The sequence below is a fragment of the Nannobrachium achirus genome, assembly GCF_963921795.1.
Source record: "Nannobrachium achirus genome assembly, chromosome: 13".
Lineage (NCBI taxonomy): Eukaryota > Metazoa > Chordata > Actinopteri > Myctophiformes > Myctophidae > Nannobrachium > Nannobrachium achirus.
Genome location: NC_137833.1, coordinates 21,740,185 through 21,761,872, shown reverse-complemented (window position 1 = coordinate 21,761,872; position 21,688 = coordinate 21,740,185). Strand labels below are relative to the sequence as shown.

The 21,688-nt window shown below is 39.8% G+C and overlaps 2 protein-coding genes across 3 annotated transcripts; one reads left to right on the top strand and one right to left on the bottom strand.

Annotated features, from left to right (window-relative positions):
* The first annotated feature begins 1,289 nt into the window (after nucleotides 1-1,289).
* rbm45 (RNA binding motif protein 45) lies at nucleotides 1,290-9,683 on the top strand. 2 transcript variants are annotated; one of them, XM_080740235.1, is made up of 11 exons: nucleotides 1,290-1,776; nucleotides 2,664-2,786; nucleotides 3,527-3,653; nucleotides 4,245-4,370; nucleotides 5,168-5,344; nucleotides 5,603-5,732; nucleotides 5,926-6,022; nucleotides 6,996-7,153; nucleotides 7,579-7,654; nucleotides 8,069-8,193; nucleotides 9,090-9,683. In XM_080740235.1, the coding sequence occupies exons 1-10, from the start codon at nucleotides 1,504-1,506 to the stop codon at nucleotides 8,183-8,185; spliced, it is 1,404 nt and encodes a 467-aa protein (XP_080596361.1). In that variant the 5' UTR covers nucleotides 1,290-1,503; the 3' UTR covers nucleotides 8,186-8,193; nucleotides 9,090-9,683. The 2 variants fall into 2 exon arrangements, with proteins under 2 accessions (XP_080596361.1, XP_080596362.1); XM_080740236.1 differs by having other exon boundaries at nucleotides 9,075-9,683.
* A 1,892-nt stretch (nucleotides 9,684-11,575) lies between these two features.
* Nucleotides 11,576-21,423, bottom strand: zc3h15 (zinc finger CCCH-type containing 15). The gene is made up of 11 exons (XM_080740279.1): nucleotides 21,228-21,423; nucleotides 19,638-19,736; nucleotides 17,877-17,982; nucleotides 17,252-17,404; nucleotides 16,105-16,199; nucleotides 15,400-15,585; nucleotides 14,256-14,336; nucleotides 13,642-13,707; nucleotides 13,424-13,540; nucleotides 13,050-13,188; nucleotides 11,576-12,573 (listed from the first exon to the last, which is right to left on the bottom strand). Exons 1-11 carry the CDS (start codon nucleotides 21,300-21,302, stop codon nucleotides 12,407-12,409), a joined length of 1,284 nt encoding a protein of 427 aa, XP_080596405.1. The 5' UTR covers nucleotides 21,303-21,423; the 3' UTR covers nucleotides 11,576-12,406.
* Between the last annotated feature and the right edge of the window lie 265 nt (nucleotides 21,424-21,688).

Genomic DNA, 21,688 nt, shown 5'->3' with positions numbered 1-21,688 from the left:
ATCGTGATGTATTTTTGACCAAGCATAAGAATAAGGGCAATAGCGAGGTTGGTATATACAGTTTCTCAGTCAGTATACAAATCACCACAGCCCCTAGACACATTGACAACTGTTTGCCTCGGCCATCACCTGAGGCTGATTAGGGACAGAGTTAAATACCTGCTTGGCAACTTGGCCTTGACCATGCCCTGCTGTGACATCATCAATTAACACCAGTAAGACTCGCTTATTGGGAGATAAGTGACCGTGAGGTCGCAGATCCATGCATATGACATGACTTTAGACTTTAGAGATACTGTGTACCACTTTGCGTGATTTTAGGGCAAAATCTGTAGGAGCAGTGTCCAAAAATGTGTTTTGCAAGAATCGGCCTCATGGTGGCGCTATCCAAGGAGTGTGTGTGCAAAGTTTGGCATGGATAGGGGCAACGGTGGCGGAGAGTAAGGCAAAAGTGTGACGTGACGTGACGTGACGGACAGACTGACGGACGGACAGTCAGCTTTGCATGGTAACTTGCGACCTGACGGTCGCAACAATCACTGGGACAGCCAGTGTTCCAGTGCTGGATGGTTCGATGATGCCTGCATGCCTATGACATCTCCTGGTCCTTTCGCTTTGCTGTTGCCCTCTCTGCTAAGGGAAGTAAAGTTGCTGTCTGTGAAGATGGATGGGGCAAGCCTGTTGATTTCATGCGAGACCGCATCGCGGGCAACAAAGATGTTGAGGGTCTCCAGTAATTTCGATGATTTGAGTAGGCCTACACAGGCCCCAATTGAAACAAGCCATTAGTTTTCTTGGAAAAATCCTTTTAGCAGACCTTGTATTGTATCAATCAATCAAATTTCTCATAGTTGATGGCTTTGTGAAGGAGAGAGAGAGATCCTCATTGCTCTACTGTACTGAACCCCCCCCCCCCCCATGCCTACCCAGGGGCCAGGGCCCCGGCCGTACTGACCCAATCCCAATCACCCATTCTTGGTTGGGAGAGACCTATAATTTGTTGTCCAAATGTTTCTAGGGTTAGGGTTCGGGTTCGGGTTAGGGTTAGGGTTAGGGATAGAACCCTTATTAAGGTATATAGGCTAACCTTTATTATAGTAGGCTAATAATAAACCATACATTTTCATTTCAAATGAATGAATTTGAACCAAAAATCACCCTCGCAGCTGGCTCTGTATGTGAGTCAAATGTCAATAAAGATAGGCCTAGGGAGAAAAAGTGCAAATTGTCTAGAGAGACCGCCCCTATGGAGACCGCCCACTCGTCAACTGTTTCCGGGTTATGCTGCACCCTGTGGAGCAAGCACCGCGATTATTTTGTACTGTAGACACTACCCTGAGTGCGTTGGGTGGTGAGTGAGTATTAGGATTGATTATTATTTAACAACAAGGAGTTTATTAGTGAGGATTTAGCTGAGCACAGACAGATTCCGTATCCCCTTAGGCGGTGAATGGATGGTGATCTATCTGCGCCGCCTTTAGATCATTCACCGGGTAAACAAAGATGGACGACTACTCCAAACAAGGCCCTGAAAACCTTGACGAGCCTCCAAACAGCCGACTCTTTCTGGTCACCAGTCGGTCCGTGTCGGAAGATGTGATCCGAGACAGTTTCTCCGTGTTCGGTGACATCCAGGGCGTCTGGTTGGTCAAAGACAAACAGACCAAGGAGTCAAAAGGCGTTTCCTATGTCAAGTTCGCCAAGTCGTCCCATGCATGCTTGGCCATGGAAGAGATGCATGGCAAAGTTCTGATGGAAGGAACTAAACCCATCAAGGTGGGTGGCTGAACAAGTAATTGTGCACGATTTGTCCTGAGTTTTCAGTGTAGAAGTCTAATTAAGATACTGCAATTGCTAGCCCCATATAGAACCTCACCCGTCGCTGCGTCCTGTTGTGCTCCACAGTATGCAGCGACGGGTGAGGTTCTATATGGGGCTATATGGGGCTATGCAATTGCATGCTATTCCATAGCCGTGGTCCTTGGATCAACACTAGCCATAAATTATAACGCTTTTATTATAGTGACTTTTATTTTGAATCAAAATAAAATACCTCTACAAGCGTTACAATTTATGGTTAGACCAACACTATCATAGATTGATTTTAACCATCTATGATGCTATCTTGCTTGTATTTTGTTTCTTGAACTGACTGCATTCTAAAGTTATGCTGCTTTCAGTTCATTGTACCAGAGTTACATTCTGTACCACTTTGAAAAATATAAACATTTGAATTACCAAAAGAAAAAAATAAGCGTTTCGTTAGGAAATGAATAGGAACAATCATTTGAATGACTGTTAATACTAGTTTGGTCATTGACACTTGACCAAGCTTTGTTAAGCCAGAAGTAGCCATGACAGCAAGAAGTAGTCATGACAACGGAAAGCCTGGTGGTGAGAGGAATATGGCAATGACATTTGTGGTGGACAACAGTTCCAAACACGCCACCACATTACTCACCTTATGTTACATTACACGCCTACACACATTACTCCCCACATCTTAATCACTTAACTAATTCCCATATTCAGATAACAACACAAAGAAATGATATTGAAATATTGTGTATTGAACATCAACATTTGATCTGTAGATAGCGTGATAAGACTTGTGTGATTTTGCCCAGCTCTATTATTATTATTATTATTTTGTTGTCTTTTAGGTATTTATCGCCCAGTCGCGGTCCTCAGCCAGACACCGGGATGTGGAGGATGAGGAACTGACCAGGATCTTTGTGATGATTCCCAAAACCTTCACAGAGGAGGACCTCAAAGACACATTCAAAGTACTAAAGCTAAAGATGCCTCATTTGCTTTATTTCCCTTGTTTTTCCTTTGTTTCTTTACTTGAATTTTTCCCCTTGTTGTTTTACATTTAAGTTTAAATGAATTAAACATCACTTTTAAAATGTACTCTTGTATAAAAATGTCCTCCACTTGGATCTATTGATTCATTTGATTCTTAAAGTTTCTATGGCTCAATCCACATGTCTGCTCTTCCCATCAATTTCAATTTGCAGACTTAACGATTAAAATAAAATCAAGTCCAAAACAGGGCTAATGCAGGCTTTCATTCAGACTTCCAGAGAGTCTCTGGCTTGGGTGCAGATTTCACCCTACATTGGTCTGCTAGTGGGGTTGCCCAAAAGTTGCCAAAGTTAAGAAAGCATGTTTTTAGATGTTGGTATTCAGTGAGGTCTGACTCTGAGTAGATCTCTTGGATGCATTATATCATTACAGACTTGATGTAATGATGCTGAGCTCTTTAGCCAGCACAGTACGTTAGAGTAAGAAGTCTGCAATAATCTGTGACATTTCGATTCACCATATAGCATGTCAGTATCCACCACGTATGTTAGTACAGAAGCTGTCAAATGCTTGTGCACGTTGCAGTGTGGAATGAGTTGAAAGGAGCACCTGGCCACAAGACCTTGTAAAATAAAGGCTATGAGTGTCATGGGAAGTTTGGGAACATTAAACAACTTGATAGAGTAAATGATCTTTCTCTCCCTCTCTCCATCCTTAGGACTATGGAGATATAGAGTACTGTGTCATCATAAAGAACAAGTTTACTGGTGAAAGTAAAGGTCTTGGCTACGTCAGATACTACAAGCCCTCCCAAGCTGCCCTCGCCATAGAGAATTGTGACCGAGGTAATGCTATTTCATCTTATGACCATGTATGTAAACACCTGGGGTGTGTATGACTGGAGAACAACGCTTCTCATCTGTGGATGTAAGTTGTCCAGATGGATTGGTGAATTGGCTTTTCTCAAATTATTGCAGTGCAATGGGCAGGAAGGTTTTTGTAGTTAAATGAAAATGGTTTAATAATAATTGTAATCTATATAACATTAATCTAGTTAGCTTTAGTTTCCATGTACAGACAGCTAACATTAGTTCACAAGATAAATTAGATAATATTCAGGCGTTTACATGCTAAATATTACAAATGGCTCTTCACTATTTACTACAACCAGTCCGCAGCAGACCATCCATCTGTTGATGTTAGGGAGAGTGAAAGCCTTGTCATATTATGATAATAAATCAAACTCTCTCCAGAAACCTTTAATCTTTAAACACGAAGAATAAGGTAATCATAAAAACATTCTAAATTATGATCAGTGAGGTTTTTACATTAAAAAAGTGTTGCCGAAGTATAAATTGGCACATACTGTACGTACCTGCCAAATACCGTAAGCTTTTGAGTTTTTAAGACTTAAAATGTCCCAATTTGTTCGACAGGCTACAGGGCTATCTTGGCTGAACCTCGCACCAGAACCACAGCGGAGAGCGGAGAATACCCTTCTGGAGGCAGTAGAGCTGATCACATGGGTGGAGATGTCCTTAATGCCTACCCCTATACTATGGGTATGCATCATTGCGACCGTCAGGTCACAGTTACTATGAAAAGCTCCACCAGTCTGTCAGTCAGTCAGGTCACACTTTTGCCCTAGTCATACAGTATCTCTGCCACCGTTGGCCCTATCAATGCCAAACTTTGCACACACACTCCTTGGATGGCAAATCACAACCTCCACCCCTCATTTCTCACATGGCCCTATTCTAGCGCCACCATCAGGCGGATTTTTGCAAAACACATTTTTTGACACTGCTCCTACAGATTTTGGCCTAAAATCACGCAAATCGGTACACAGTATCTCTAAAAAGTCATGTCATCAACATGGATCTGTCCCATTTCCCATATGCCCTTCTGATTGGCTACAATTGCCTTTGTGGATGTGACCTGACAGTCGCTTATCTCCTGATTAGGGAGTCTTACTGGTGATGTTACTGTTTAATTACTTATAATTGTACTTAATTAAGTTATTTGAGATTTCAAAAAATATATATATAGAGAGAGATTAGTGGCCTAACTGTGACAACTGTGTTTACTGTTTTGCTGAATAAATTCACAATGGAACAATTATTAGTAAAATTGCAAAAGTGATGTCTGGATGAACAACTTTGATTTATCCACTAGTTTATTACGGATCCCCATTAATCAATTAATAAAAGCTACCATGTTTTCCTCATTGAAAGCATTGATTTGGGTAATTCTTCATTACTTGTGCGTGCCTTGTATGTATCCGAGAAGAGAAATACAAAGCTATACAATTCCAGAGGCACACTTTAACAGTTTCTGTTGCATTATTTACACCTGCCAGGTGACCCCAACAGCTACCCAGCGACAGACTACCGCTCCAGTGATGCCATCACACGCTGCTTAATGGTGTCATCGCCGAGAGTGCCGGTGACCACAGAACAGATCTATGCTCTGTTTGATCTCATCCCCGGCATGGACTATTGTGACCTCCAGAGAGACTCCTATGGACTGAGCAAAGGTTGGCAAGCAACACTCACAAAAAATCGTATTTTAATGCATAGTTACACATGTAGACAAATAAGAAGTTAATAATACATCTACAGAGCTTTTAAAATGTGGAATAAAAGTATTGCTTTTCCCCCAAATAAATTGTGATCGTAAAAAATATTGTCGGGTCCAGAATAATTGATTTTGTTATGTGTTTCACATTTATAGCTTTACTGGGAGAACTATAAGATGCTGCTGTGTCACTTTGTATTTCATATGTTCTCCCCAGGCCATACTGTGATTCGTTATAACAACCTTGGATCTGCAGTCTATGCTAAAGAGAAGCTAAATGGCTTTGAATATCCACCTGGCAACAGATTGGCTGTAAATTTCATTGATGATGGAGAGGACCGCACAAGGTACAGATTCACACATGGTAGAAAGTAACACATACTTGCTCTGCAGGGCAAGTAGGAATTAACGTCAAACCCTGCAATCTGGTTGATGTGATATTATAAAATGTCTGGAACAACCTCTTCATGCTCCGATGCATAGAATTATATAATCTTATGTTTGATACTATTGATAAAGCATGTTTCCTTGTGTATTTAGTCCGGTAGGTCGTATGGCCATGCAGTTTGTAGCAGCACAGATGATGTCCACAGTGTGGAATGGTCCCTCCTCCAGCCAGATGATGAAATCCTCCCAGGCAAGAATTCAAAATACTTATCTTTACAATCTAGACTGTTGAAGCTTATTTGGTATTTAAACCTTACATTAATTTGCACCTTGTGTCCAGATGTCCATGTATTTTGCTGGATTACATTTACACCACACATTTTGTTCCAAATGGGTTGAAACGTTGCAAATAAAGGTATATGTAATTAGTGTGTGGATATGCTCTTGTGCCCTTTCGTGTATTCGTTTTTTATGCAGCACCTGGCCTTCTTAGCTTTGGATTGGATATCCTTCAAGCTCTAAATGTGTACATTTCCCGCTGTTAGTATGGTTAAGTTTAGGCAGGGTGTGGTGTTGGCCACATAGTTTGCCTTAGGCTGTAGCAGTTCAATTTACATGGTAAACAACATACATTTAACCTTCCCCACAAGAAATCTTTATATTGATAAACTGTATATAGAATATTCAAGTGAATTACATTTACATGCTGCTACTGTGAGAAAATCACTGACCCTCTCCAGAGGTAGTGATGTAATAATATTGAAATCAAATGTAAATATTGGTGCAGTTTTATTCAATAAAGAATGAGCAATCAGAGTGATCATCACTTGAGATTGCTCAAGACACATTTTATTGGAAGCTACCAAAGCGCTTGAGACAAATGCATTCATGGCTGGATTGGGGATAAATCCCTGAACACACTATTAACATGTCCAGGTGGTGTAGTGTACTAGTACTTTGGTTCCCAAGGCACTTCCTCCATTTCTCTCTATTAATGAAATGCTTAAGTAATTAATCACAAGAGACTGAGAACTCGGGTTTCATGTTGTTAATACCATTAATACTGCTGGCCATATTCACATGGTGTCAATTTTGCTCTAGTTATACTTAAGAGCAAATTGGATGCTGTGGAAATATGGTCAATCCTTGTAACTTGCATGAAATGAGTTAAACAAAAATGAATGTAGCGGATAATGAACTTGGAGGTTGTTTGTATCCTCCAGGGCTACGCTCCTGCTGCTCCTATACCGCGGGTTCAGACTGATGTATCCTTGCCTTCTCTGAAGAAGCTAGCTCCGGCTGACAGCAAGGTGAAGGAGCGTTTGTTTGTTGTCTTCACCCCTAATCCGTTGCCCCAGGATGTGCTGGAGGATGTCTACTGGTAAATCTATGACCAATCTATAAAACATTTGTACACTAATCACAATTAAATGTTTAGTCCTTTACAGTGTGTATAATTGTGTCTGTTTGTTTTCAATTACAAAACTGTTCCAGATTTAATTTGTTTATAGTATTAAAACTAGAAATCGCATTACTTAGCTTCTGTAGAATGTAGGGATCGGATGTCTCAGTCTGATCAAAGCATGTTTACATTTTTTTTACCCCATTGTGCGTTATTTTAATCAAGTCAAATGCTTCGACACATTTCACCAATTACTTAAATATACTTGGAAGTGTGCATTGTGCATCTGTATTTATCTAGGAAAAAGAAATTATTTGATCGGGACATCCCTAGTTGAATGTATAAATGCAAAAAAACTAAAATCAAGCCAATTAAGAATTCTTTCTCCCTCCCTTTGTCTCAAGTCGATTTGGCTCTCTGATTGAGGTGCATCTGGTTCCAGGCAGGAAGGTGGGATATATGAAGTATGCCGAGAAACAGGTGAGTCAAACGGGTGCAAGATCTGATAAAGAAATTGAAGATATACAGAAATGGAGGATATACCGGTATTATGTATATCTCACTGTTTGAGCTAATCCAACCTTGGTTTGATATGATAGGCAGCATGAACCTCTCTCCTTAAAGTCCCAGACTTTTTTCCTTTATTAAAAAAAAAAAAAAAAAAATAGAGATAAAAAAAAATCATCTGTTCATGTACAACTATGGTATGCTTTGCAAAATGTGCTAAACATGTGAAACCACTGGCATGGTGCTTTAAGGATCAAACATGACCGGTCTACACACCTTACAAAAAAAGGCCAACATTATGACTAATAATTTAGTGCCAGCACATGGTCTGGCATCAACAACCCTTAATAGATCTGTTGTAACAGTTAAAACTCTCTCTCTCTTTAGTGTGCAGATGATGCTATGGCAGCTCTTCATGGACGAGTGGTTAACGGCGTGAGAATGAAGGTGATGTTGGCCGACCCTCCCAGAGAGGAGTCCCACAAACGTCCTCGGACCTATTAGAGCCAGGGGTAAGTACTGCACTTCTCTACTACAACCAACACCACAGGACAGTGTATGCAATATATACAGGAGCACAGGGGCAAAAATGCTCCCTGAAATTAAAGCTTTTTAAAGGTTTGTGGGGGATAACAGGTGCCACCAATATTGTCTGCTGAATTGATTTTCAATTTATAGCCCATGCTAATATTTTAAACGGCCTTGCAGACGCTGGCATGTTTATAAGTAAGAAGCAGGATTTTTTTCTTGTAAGATAAATTTCTCCATAATTACTTTGGTTACTGTTTTCAAAACTTTTCTACATACCGAGTGAATAACCACATTTCTTTGCAGAAATGTCTTTTTATGAATCTCTCAAGACGGATCTGATTTTTATGTATTTGTTTTAGCCGAATGGGTTCCCAGTTGGTATTTTAATAAAAACATATTATGAAATGGATCTGACAGAATCAGTAGTGTTTTGTAGAAACCTCACAATATTTTTATGTACCGTATTCGCTGTTTATTGTAGTTGCTTTCTTTTCTAATAATAGATTACATAATTCACGTAACAGTACTTGAATACAATCATGTACTGAACAAGTACAGTGGCAAAACTATGAATATTATCCTATTCAAAACAATGTAACTGTATTGTGACATAATGTGGTGCAATGGACATTACCGTTACCATTAACTTTCATTTGCAGTTCAAAATGAGATATCCACATTGCAATCTCTTCTGTTACCAGTTTATTGAGAACTGCTTATTGTGAAGTAGAGAAAATTAGATCAATGTTTACTTAACATTTTCAGCACTTTGATTAAATGTTGACTGGTAAATTATGCCTTTACAAAGTCTGTACGGAAAACTCACTTGCTTGTCTCTTCCCTCTTGGATAACTCTCTGCAGCTTCTTGTCTCCTAGGCGACTGTTGTCATGACACTGACTCCTGACCCTGACAGACCAACCGACACCAAGACCATCATCTGACCTCTGACACGACCTTTGACCTGTCTTGACCGTTCTCTGTGACCCACTTGCTATCGGTAACTTCGTGCCACCTTTATGTCAAGACATACAGTTGGCCAGTATAACACACAGTACTGTCAGCATACCTGGACGCCATAGATATTTAGTCATTCTTAAATGCACTATTTAAATCTCAGATCTTTACGTTTGCCTATTCAGATGGCTGAAACCTTGCTTTTGCAGCATTAGGAGATGAAGCAACCGACTTAAGTTTAAATGTGGCCGATGTATTTAGTTTAAAATTAGAAGATATTCATGTGACTTAGATGGAACTCTAAATAACCCCCACTAGGTGGCAGCCTTTTTAGATTAGCTTTTTATCAAAGACTTGTGTGATTACACCGATTCTCAAGAATTTATGTTGAAGAACGTTGCTCATAAATCAAAGTATCTTCAGCATTCCTTTTTTAGTGAATGTGTAATTTGTTACAGTGCCGCATGCGTCCCCCATTTTGGATCAAAGAGTATGTTGTGTTTAAGAGAATAAAGTCTTATGTCAACACATTATGACCCAGATGTCATGTTTTGTGTGGTGGTCCTTCTTGTAATACTATCTGGGAAGGTGAAGTTACTCATTCAACTGGTTACACTGAGAAGAAAGCCAATAAACCCTTCATTTGAGACCATTGGTAAACTGGATATTGTCTGATGACTAGACAGACATGTAAACTGGCCTGCAGAGGCAGACAGACCCAGGGGTCAGTTCTCTACATAGTCGGGGATCCACATGCCCAAAAGCTCAAGGAATAGGATTGAACCTGTGATGTTCTGCCGCACTTTTTATTTCTGTTTTATCTATTAGTTTGGTCATTAAGGTCCACAGAATGAGAGGCCTGCTCTGCCGGAAACATCGCGAAAAAAAGTTATGGCCATTTGTATATTCACTGTCCCATTGACTCCACTACACAGGAAAGGAAATATATAAAAAAAAAAAAAGAAATTTCTGCTTTAAGTAGCATGTGAGGGGTCTAACTGGAGGGTTTTCATGATTCTGAATCCATTGCAAGCATTTGTTTTGCACAAAAAACATTCCTTGGGCTAGTAAACTAACCAACAGGATATATTCATATTTCTTAACCCAGATCTGCAAAATAGATATACAAGCTCATAGACTGCTCGCTATGAGCTTGTGTGTTATTTTAGAAAAATCAAACCTCGGTTCGAAGTGAAGCGGTGAATCTTAGTATAGAATTGTCTGGAGAGCTGGTATGACAGCCTGTATAATAGGTTTTAAAAAAGTATATGAAAAATCCTGCTTGCTGGTCTCTTAGTTGTTTGTCAACTGCATCCCTCTATAATTATTTCAGTTTCTGTTATCTTTGTGGCCTACTGAAAACCCTTTGTTTCTATGTCAGCAATCTGGCTAGCCATCGTCAAAGAAAAGGTCCTTTTCACTTAACTGGAGCTCAGTTAGTCTGTTCTTGAGAGACTACTATGTCAGTGGTTCTCAAACCTTCTCAACTTCTGCTAGATTTTCAATGTATTTGCTCTTTTGCGGCTATTTGTCATTGCTGCAATAGGTGAGACCTATTGCATGTACAAGACAGATAAAACCTGGGGGGATACCGCACACATATTCTGGGGAGGGATACCGCACACATATTCTGGACGTACAGGACAGATAAAGCCTATTCATTCTGAACTGAAATGGCCATATATGGACATGGGACACACATTTTGCTTTTTGAAAAAGCCTATTCATTCTGGACTGATATTTTGCACGTACGGGACAGGAAAAACCTGTTCATTCTGGCCTGGAGTGACCATATATGGACATGAGGTGACATACATTGTGTTTTTGAAAAACCCTGTTCATTCTGGACTGAGATCACCATATATGGTAATTAAACGGACATTCTGTTTTTGAAAAAGCCTGTTCATTCTGGACTAAAATCACCATATATGGGCGTGATACACACAAAGCCACTCATTGGAAGCGGTTTTCACCGCTTCAAAAATCATGAAAATGTATGCAAATACTTTTTTTAAAGCAAAGATTTGTTTTACTTCTGGGGTTCCCTGGAACAGTATTGAGATGATCGGTGGCCAAATAATTCTGGGGGTGATTATAATTCTTGGCATGAAAGGTTTGAGCACCAGTGATAAAGAAACAAGTTTCTCAGAAAACTGTTTCCGGATTTCCCCTCTCAATGGGTTAAAGCTCAATGGTCTCATATTTAAAGTGAAAAGGTTAAAGCCTCAATTTCCTCAACTGGTTGGCTGTATGTATAATCAGCGTCTAATATTAATTTTACGCATCGTTAGAATTGTTGAGAAAACGGCACTACAGTGAACCAACATGGATAATTTACAATAGTGTAAAATGGATTTATGGATACTTTTTCACTCAAACATCAAGGCACACAACACAGCATGTACAATGATCTTTATTGTTTAGCAGGCAACTTGCTCGAGAACATTATTTACAGTTGGGCAGGCGATGACATCAGAGCTTGGTTCCCTACAGGGATTAAACAACACCTCTCCAGGACCAGGGTAAACGGGTCTAATCAGGCCGAGGGCATTAATCTGCTTTTCAAGGCAGGTCCAAAAACAGTTGGCCGCTTTTCCTTTTGAAATGCAGTTTGTGGACCAATTTTTCAGAACAAGTTGAATCCACAGGGCTTAATTTGACAAACCGATTAATGTCTTTGATATATTGCATTCTTAAATTAGGGGCTGTATTAAGAATAACTTAAAGAAAAAGAAAGGCAAGTAAATAGCCTGAGGTGGAATAGGAAGATTCATCTGTCCCAAAATGTAAGACATTTTTAATTCCAAGATTTAAGCCACTGTATCTGACGGGATGTTAATTTCTTCCTTTTATCACCAAGATGTTTCAAGTCCTAGTGTTCCATATCTCAAATGAGATTAGAAAAGGTTATTTGTGTTTCTACAGAAAGCTTGCTCTTCAAACAGGTGAACAATAGAATCAGAATATTGACACTGGCAATAAACCCTGGCAGTCTCTGCTTCAACGTACTCTGGAAACCAAGCTGTGTGAATGAACAGGAGAGAGGAGAGCGATAGGCGAGAGAGTGGACAGACGAGCTGTGTATCTTCATAGAATCAGGCTTTATTAAGAGAGTCTCTGAATATTAAAACCATTCAAACCCCGCTTTGAACTCGATAACTGTCTAGATTGCTTTTCGGTCCGTCAGTCCAATTAGTGGATCTACTGTCATTTGTCTGTCCTGTCTTCCACCTCCCCCTCAGTCCTCCAGAACCATTGTGTTCAGTTCTTCATCGAGTTCGTCCAAGTCTTCTCCTGTGAAGAGGTTCTCATCCACAGGCACTTCCTCTTCCTCTTCTTCTTCCTCCTCTTCTCCTGAAATCCCGTTGGCCTCCTCACCACCACATGCTCCATTCACCTGCTCCTCTGTAGAGTGGGAGAACAGAAGAATAAAGGAAATAATTAGAAAGTTCATATTTTATTATACCTTGAACTTACTACATAACTATACTACATAACTACAAGACCTTTAAGACAGCAAAAGCTTCGTTACAGATTTAATGACTGAATTTCACAGAACACTTGATGAGAAAGATTGGGCACCACAAATTACAGTATCGCATACACGTGTCCAGATTCAGGTTTTAAAACTCAAGCATGTTTGATATACTCCTGATCAGAGGCTCGATTGGATGTCAGTTCTCAAACTCCCTGCACGCTACATTTTACAATGCCTAAATTGTAAGATACTGTGCCTGCATAACAGTCCATAGTGACCTGCCCTAACATACTGTACGCAAACCAGCTCAGATCTCAGTTGTCATGGCCAAATGGTCGTGCTAGCAGCCAGGTTAGGAATGTGTAAAAAGAATCAGTCCCTCAATAATCATAGACTTTCTCACCGTTGTCTTCTGCCGTGGGCTGACTTTTATTCCTTGAGGTGAAACGGTCCATAGATGCTACAGTGATACCCACTTTGTTGTCCACTTCTTGGGGTACAAAACGGGATAGGTCTATGTCCTGGAATACTGTAGTTTCCACCTGGGGAGGGGGGTTCATATACAGTTCAGACAGGGGAGAGAGTGTGCATAAGCGTTATGTGTTCTTCCAACAGGATTGTTCCGTCTTTGTCCAAGGCGGCTTTTAATATTTGTCTGAAATGGTATAAACATTTTGAGAATGTCTGCAGTCAATTAAGAGGGTACTATATGTACTGTATACTGTATGTACATGCACTAGCCTCAGACTAACGCTGTTAGGATTCTGAGAGTTTTACCTGCTGTTCGTAGTCATCTTCTTCATCCTCTCCTTTGGCATATCGAGTGTCGTCTGCTTCATCGTCATCTTCGTCAATCATGTCTGGACGGAACTCAAACACTTCACGACCACTCACCTACACACACAAATGCAGCAAAAGACAGATGAGATTTCACAGACTGCTCTCTTTAATAAAGTAAAAAATAACTGCAACATAAAGGGACAAACATTTCCTACCCCAAGTGATCTTCCAGCCTTAAAGTCAGCTCTTTTCTTCTCCATATCCTCCATTGCTCTTTCCACCTGTTAATCAAAATCATTGAAACGTTTAGTGTATACAAATAAGACACGCATGTACAATTTATATATATATATATATATATATATATATATATATATATATATATATATATATATATATATATATATATGACACTACTGCATACCATTTTTCCCCGCTTAGATTTTATTTCGTATTTTAGGAATAGTTCAACCAAATCTTTGTTTTTGAGACAATAATTTGATGACCAGCTGAGTAATCTTTAATGCCAAGAATGTAATAGATCACAAAGGCAAAGAACTAGCAAAACCCCTTGTCTTGCTCATAATACAGAAGTTCAGCTTTCCTAATTGCCATCCAACGGAGCCATGCATGACCCATCAGTTAGTGGCGAGTCTCTGCTATTCCTTGGCTTCAATAAAAGCTCATTTGGTAGCGCATGATCTATACACGTGCAGTGAAATCCATTAACACCAGCAGCATAATGAAAAGTGAATAACAATTGGCATTAGATATCCAAATCCACTAACAATGTTGCCCTGATGAACTTAATATTGCATGAAATAATTACCTTATCCTGCCTCTTTCTCTTTTTCCAGGCTAGGAATGTCTCCAGGGTGATACGAGTCACATTGGCTCCCAAAGCTGCTCGCTGGGGCCCAGAAAGACAAAGACATTTTGGATTGGAAATAATGTATACATAAAGTCAGGCACCAGCTGAATGAAGCAAATTGGGAATGCATGCCTAACCAGTGTTTGTAATCTTTATCTGTTACTTCTGTGCACTGTGATCAATATTAGTAAGGGGAACATAAGAAAATCTGCGAAGTAAATCGTTACCAAGAAATTTCTTCACCAATGTGTTTCTAAAGGTGTAATAATATGTACTAAAAGGTTGAAATTCAACTCCCGGGGGAAACCTCATAAAAAAAATGATTTGCATTTGTGTCCCATTAACTTTACTAGACAGGAACAAAATACAAACAATATATATGCTTTAAGTAGCATGTGAGGGGTCAAACTAGGGGTTTTTCATGATGCTGAATCCATTGCAAGCATTTGTTTTGCACGTAAAACATTCCGTGGGCTACAAATGGCCCCTACAAAACTGTGAAAAGTGATGATTAATCACTAAACCATCATTTTGTGGGTCCGTTTTTAACCCAAGGAATGTTTTTCATGCAAAACAAATGCTTGCAATGGATTCAGCATCATGAAAAACCACTAGTTTGATCCCTCACATGCTACTTAAAGCATATTTATTTTTTGTATTATTTTCTTGTATAGTAAATTAATGGGACACAAACACAAATCAGTTTATTTATGAGGTTTCCCCCGGGAGTTGAATTTCAACCTTTTAGTACATATTATTACACACCTTTAGAAACACATTGGTGAAGACATTTCTTGGTAACGATTTACTTTGCAGATTGGCCAAATATCTTATAAAATCCCCTTACTATAAATATAATATATGTTTTTATTCCCTCATGGTATGGTGAATAGGTCTATAAATCACATTTATAGCACAATGATTCGCAAATAAAGAAGATTCTTGAGAATTAGACTTGTGGTATGTCGCTTTGGAAACGTTGGAAATGTAATGTTTACAGTTGTACCAAATTGCTTTAGATCAGATCATCCAGCTCCAACTATAGCATTTCTACCCTGATCATCCACATCAGAAGAAATATGACCTCTCCCAGCATCCTTACCTCATTCTCTATCAGTTCTTCCAGTGAGATTTTGTCCTCCTCTTTCTCGTCCTTCTTCTTGTCTCTTTTCAGCACAAAGCCAGGTGGCAGGGCATGCCTGTACATGCAGTTGTCGCCCCCTCCTGGACATATCCAGAACCAACCATACTTGTTGAGCTCTATGGCCTCCAGAAAGTGCCTACACACCTAAAAAGGCAAGGAAGTCACAGGTTGAATTACTTCATTAGATAAGTGCTCCAAGGACACAAATCCGCATTTCTGTGGCTTGAAAATGTATATTCCACAGACATTAGATCATCCCAAAATGACCAATTATTAAGCAAATAAATACATTTCATAAAATATGGTTGAACTTAAGCAGCACATTCCTTTAAATTGTTGAACATTTATTCATTTAGAAGCTAACATAGATGTAAACAAACATGCTATAACAGTAAAAGTGACACCCCTCCATATACAATTAATATTACTTTGTCCTCTACATTAAATAAATAGAGAAATCTATCTGCATGTTATTTTCGTTTAATAACGTGTTATTCTCTTTCCATTACTCTTGATTTTTTATATGCCTTGTGTGTGTCATCATTTGATTATATAGTATAATGAAGACGGACAGGACTTCCTCAAAGATAGTCTAGATCCCAGATCCCTAAGTGGCTGTCTGACTGTGACTCATTTTACACCCCGGTCCCGGGGAGAACTTACTTTCTGTGTCTTGGAGGCTTTCTTAATATCAGCTTCTCCGTGCTTTTGTGCCACAACCTCTTCCAATTTCTTCTCATCCCAATTCTCCATGGAATCTGAAACACACAAAACACAAGCCTTCAGTTGGACAGAATAGACACTTCTGTAGAATAAAAATAGGGATATTTTATATAAAATATCATTGTATTGAATATCGATTGGCATATTTTATTGAGATATTTTTGAGACATAACTATATTAAAATGACAGTACAGGCGTTTCATTTTGATTCGCTTTAGTGAGCCAGTGTAATGGGCCGTTACATGGAGGCGATGTACACTGTAACTATAGTGTACCCACTTCTCTCCCTTGTATTACTTTTCTGAAGCAAAGGGCTTTGTTTTTTGGAGTCTAAAGTTACATTATGTTCCAAATTTGCAAAGGAACGCTTGAACAACACATCTTCCCTTTCTCCTCGTATAAAAAGGATGTGCGTGTTTACCACCTCTGGCGTATACTCGTACATACGTATTGTGATATTAAGAACTCAACAGAGACGCGTTATGTTGGTTCTTTCCTTCAAAAAATGTGTGCTGGTCTACAGCCAATATTTCCACTTGAATACATTTAACACTGCTACTAATCATATATAATGCCTTCTACTCTTGCACATTTGTACTTGCAGCAATGGTTTTTTTGTGTGAAATGAGGTAAGAATGATGTGACATCAGGGCGACATGATGCACAAGTACATCCCCGGCAATGCCGCTAGTATATCGCAGGGACTTGCCCCACATCCAGCCCTTGATGCTTAGTGCCAAGCAGCGAGGCATTGGGTACCATTTTATAGTCTTTGGTATGACTCGGCCGTGGACTGAACTAGGGCTGTGCTCAATTAATCGATAAAGCAATAATCATATCATATTCCTTGAGTGTGTGTGATGCGGCTTAAAAAAATACATTGAACAAATGCTTGCTTGTTGCGGAATAAAAAATTATGTTAAATGCATTCAAGCGATAAGCATGGAAATACTTTGTCAAATAAATGATGACAGTTACTTTCGCCTGTCATTAATCATTGATGGGGGAAATTCAAATACTTTTACCATATTAGAAAAGTGGTCTTGAAATTTGTTCTAACACTATTAACACCCACCCCCACACCCACCTTTCTCCTGCTCATCTTCTCTCTCGTCCACATAGAGGCTCCTCTTCTCACTTTTCCTATCTAGGGTAAGGTCGTGGCTGAATTTGCACTTGTCACCCTTTGTGCACTGACCCTGCTTAAAGAATGCACACAACACCGACTTTGGGTCTACACCTGTAGACAGACAGAGAAATACACATGGTTATTTGAAATTTGATAAAACAAATAAGGCAAAATATATTTACAAGCTATGAAAGCAAATACTTTATACTTTTAACATTTGACAATGCCCCCGCCCCAAAATACTAAATACAATTATTATCCTACTCCAGTGCTATCTAGCTAATTTGGAGCAGGTCATTTATACATTATTTTTAACAAGAGGCTAAAAACTATGGAAATCCTTTTTTGTTGACCCCCACACATCCCCTTTCTCCCAACTTTAGCCAATTTTCTGATCCCAACACTTGTGTGTAAACTTGTTGCTGCTGTTGGTTGGTCTTCAGACTGGTTGGTCAATGCACTGATAAAGCAAATCTATGGGATCATTTTAATTTGGCAAATGAGCAATGTCATTTTGAGTGCCATCTGCATAATTAGATTACCACCCTCAAACAAGGGATCAATGTGTGTGGCTATGCATTACCTTTGGCGACTTTCTGAGCAGCAACAACGGGCTTAAACAGCTCGTTCAATTCATCCAACTCTTTCTTCTTGTCAGCCTTCTTATTGGTCGGGACTTCCAGGCCCGCCTACACAGAAACAAACATAGCAGTTTAACAACATGAACCCTAGCGTCCATTCAGTGAAAATAGCAGATCTACAAGCTCACAATGTATTGTGTGACGAATCTGACGATAGTCACACGATAAAAGTTGTGGAGCTTGTAGACTAAATTTTGTGAGTAAAATAAGAGCATTGTTTACATATAATGTGCCATTTTTATTGTTGCTACACTTAAAAATGTAAAACAACAAGTGTGAAACCATAGCCATACTCAATCATAGCTATGTAGGTATTACTAGGTATTTGGATTTGGAAGTATTGAGGTAAGTATGACATTTTTTAATCGCATAGCCCCAGAAAGTAAATAAGTGTTAAAGTGGATATGACATGAAAAAAATCATTTTTCTATTTTTTATGTTTTTTTTTAATGTTTCCTGGCCTCAATGACACCAAAAAAAACTCAACTTTCAACATGCAGTGCTTTCTTTGTGGTCCTGCAAAACGCAGGCTCTGAGTCTGATGCATAATGAGGCTCTGATGCTCTGATCATTGGCTCTCGGACTGTGTCGTCATGAGCCGTAAGTGCACGCCCCTCTCCTCCTCCCAGCCTCTGTCTCCGACACTCTGTGTCAACTGTGTCCGAGCACAGTGCACCGTTCCCCGGGTACAGAGCTCAGTGGACACTGGAACCTCCCTCCTCTTACCGACACTAGGCTGTCTTTGCTGTGACCGTGCACAGCGCACACACCCAATGGTGAGAAATGAGACAAATTCCATAGAGCACTGCAAAGAGGTGGTGTGTGTCCAGCTGAAGCTCGTTGATACTCGTTAATGTTGGCAGTGGTTAGTAGTTTGGTTAAATATGCTTGGCAGTGAATGAGTTTGATCTGATGAAGTGTGCGGATTCTCTTTATGGGGTTTCTCTACCACACTGCCAGGACAGTGCTGAACAGTGGAGTGAAGCGGCACGCATTCACACAAACTTAATCCAGGGGTCTTCAACGTTTTCAGGCCAGGGACCCCTTAGCTGAGAGAGAAATGAAGCAGGGACCCCCAATAGATATTGCATAAAATTGTGTTATGTTCATAGACAGCTTAGACTTGTTTGACAGCACGGTCATGTTGTGTATTTTCAGACATTTAACCACTTAAACTGTCAAATACTTGTGTTATGTCTTAGACAGCTTAGACTTGTTTGACAGCACGGTCATGTTGTGTATTTTCAGACATTTAACCACTTAAACTGTCAAATACTTAGTCTGCTCTTTTTTTCCCTCTTTGCCAAAAATAGCCGATCTACAAGCTTACAACGCCTCGCAGCTTGTAGATCTGCTATTTTTGGCTAATGTTCCACTCAAAATAGGGATGCTAAGGTTCAAATGGTTAATGGAAAAAACATGATCCTATCACACAAAGATTTGGCGGCCCCCCTGTTGTAACTCGGAGGCCCCCCTAGGGGTCCCGGACCCCCTGTTGAAGACCCCTGACTTAATCAAAATCTAAATCTAAAACTGCAGATCAACAAGCTCCCCATTTATTGCCTGCGATGCAAGCTTCTAGCTTGACTATTGAAAAGGAAATCAATTATAAAATCAAGTGGTTCTCTTATGCAGAGTTCAGAAACAGAAGTGAGGTTTTATACTATGACACAGCGAGGTAAAGGAAGGGAAATAGTACTGACCGCCCTGGGTGGTCCTCCAGATTTGACCTGCTGGCTAACATTCTTAATGAATCTCTGCTGCTTGGCACCTTTCTTGTTCTTCAAACCAAATGTCTTGTCCTGAAAATAAAAACAAACCAGTGTCATCCACAACAACTGACAGTAGTCAATGATGTCAAGTTTGACACATTTGAGCTGGCAGAAACATTGCTTTACTTGATGTACTTCATCCGACAACTGATTTTCTGAAAATGTAAAAGTTAAGTTACAGTGACAACAGTCTTAACTTGTATAACTGGCTTTTATTAGTCAAATGGAGTCTGAGGATGATGTCTGCCTAGTTTGAGGTTGTTGTGGGAAAAACAGGATTACAATAAAGATGCTGGCTACACTTTTCTACAATTTGAAAACCATGTTGTGATCCACACAATCTATGCTCCATAGAGAAATGCCTGTTTTGAATCACTGTGTTAACTCTTAAAGCAATCTACTGTCAGTTTGAAAACTTCAAGGGAAGTCTAAGATTGGGCCACAAAACCACATTATAGTCTCCAATTATGCTAATGTAGGTTAAACATTTATAATAATATGGGCTTATTTCAACACTTATTTTAATACAGTCCCTGATACACTTTAATTTAATATAACCCATTGGTACAATGGTACCCTTACCCCAAGACCAGTCTATCTGTCCATTCCTATTCATAAGATTACATGCTAAGCATTGCTGGCTTAACAACATTGTCACAGATACTAACTGGCTGGGTGCATGTTTTCAGCAAATTAAATGTGAAACATTTTTAATTTAATATCATTTCGAATGAAAAAAGTATTTGACCAGGTATTAGGGAGTTCACTAGATAATAAAAAAAAACTCAGGCATCCAATTTCTGTATTTAGGACTTTAACACCAAATTTAACTGCTTTTATTGACGTTTTAATAACTGTAAATTAAAACCATAATGTAGGATATGTTGAGACTTAAAAGCAGTGGTTATCAAACTGGATTTCAGGGACTTGCCAGGAAAGCAGTGGTTCTCAAACTGGATTTCAGGGACTTTGCCGGTTCCTTTTACGGGGGTCTAAATTGAACCTTACAAGTCTGTAACTTTAACAGTGTGCAAATGGAACCAAATGGACCCTGGCGTGTGCATTTGGTTCCATTTGTACACTGTCAAAGTTAAGGGGAGACCTTCACATTTCAAAGTTTGAGAACCACTGACTTACAGGAGCTGCAGGCAGATGGCTCCAGCTGCAGATAACAACAGCATAAACCAGAGGATTGAGAGGAAACGTGGCCCGATAGCAGTAACCTGGCTAACCCGGTGCGAAGCTAGCACTGTTGTCAAGAGAACTGTTGAATAAAATGCTCCCTGACAGTCGCCTAATTAGCTAAACGTTGCGTAATTAACGTCAGCCATCGAAGGGCCTTACTTACCGAATTAACATGAACACAGTTACAATTCACCAGATGGTAGTAAAACGTTAGCTTATCAGCAGCTAGCTTGTGTGTCCTAGCAGCTATTTATTTCGGGTTAGCAGTGACAGAGTTGGGGCCATTAGGGCTAACAAGAACGTGCTATTTCGTGTCATTTATTTTTTATTTTTTACCTCAATAATCTTTTCCTTTTTCTTCTCTTGGGTTTTTTTATTCGGTGCGGCCGGGGCGGGTTTCTTTGGAGGCATGGCAGACCAGATTTAAGCGTGAGAGAAGCGTCTCTGTAATGGATTGTTGTGTTATTTGTGATATGGTGTTGCTGCCGCTAAGCCGCTCGCTAGTAGCGCGCACCCACAGCTCATCTCCTGCACCACCAGGCCACATGTGATGATGATGTGAGTGACGCCAGGCACAGGGTGTTCAAGGCTGCTGACGTCAACGCGTATTTACCGAGATGCAATGTGGGTTTTGTAGTTCACTTTGCGGGGGTGTTGCTGACTTTTGCTGCTCCGGTCTGTCGTCGGTCAGATTCGCGCCAGCGGCGCCACATTTCAAAATATATTCTCCTGTCTGACTCTGAGTCATGTCATGTGTGAACGCAACTTGAGTTTCAGCGTCAAGAGGTGGGCTTCTT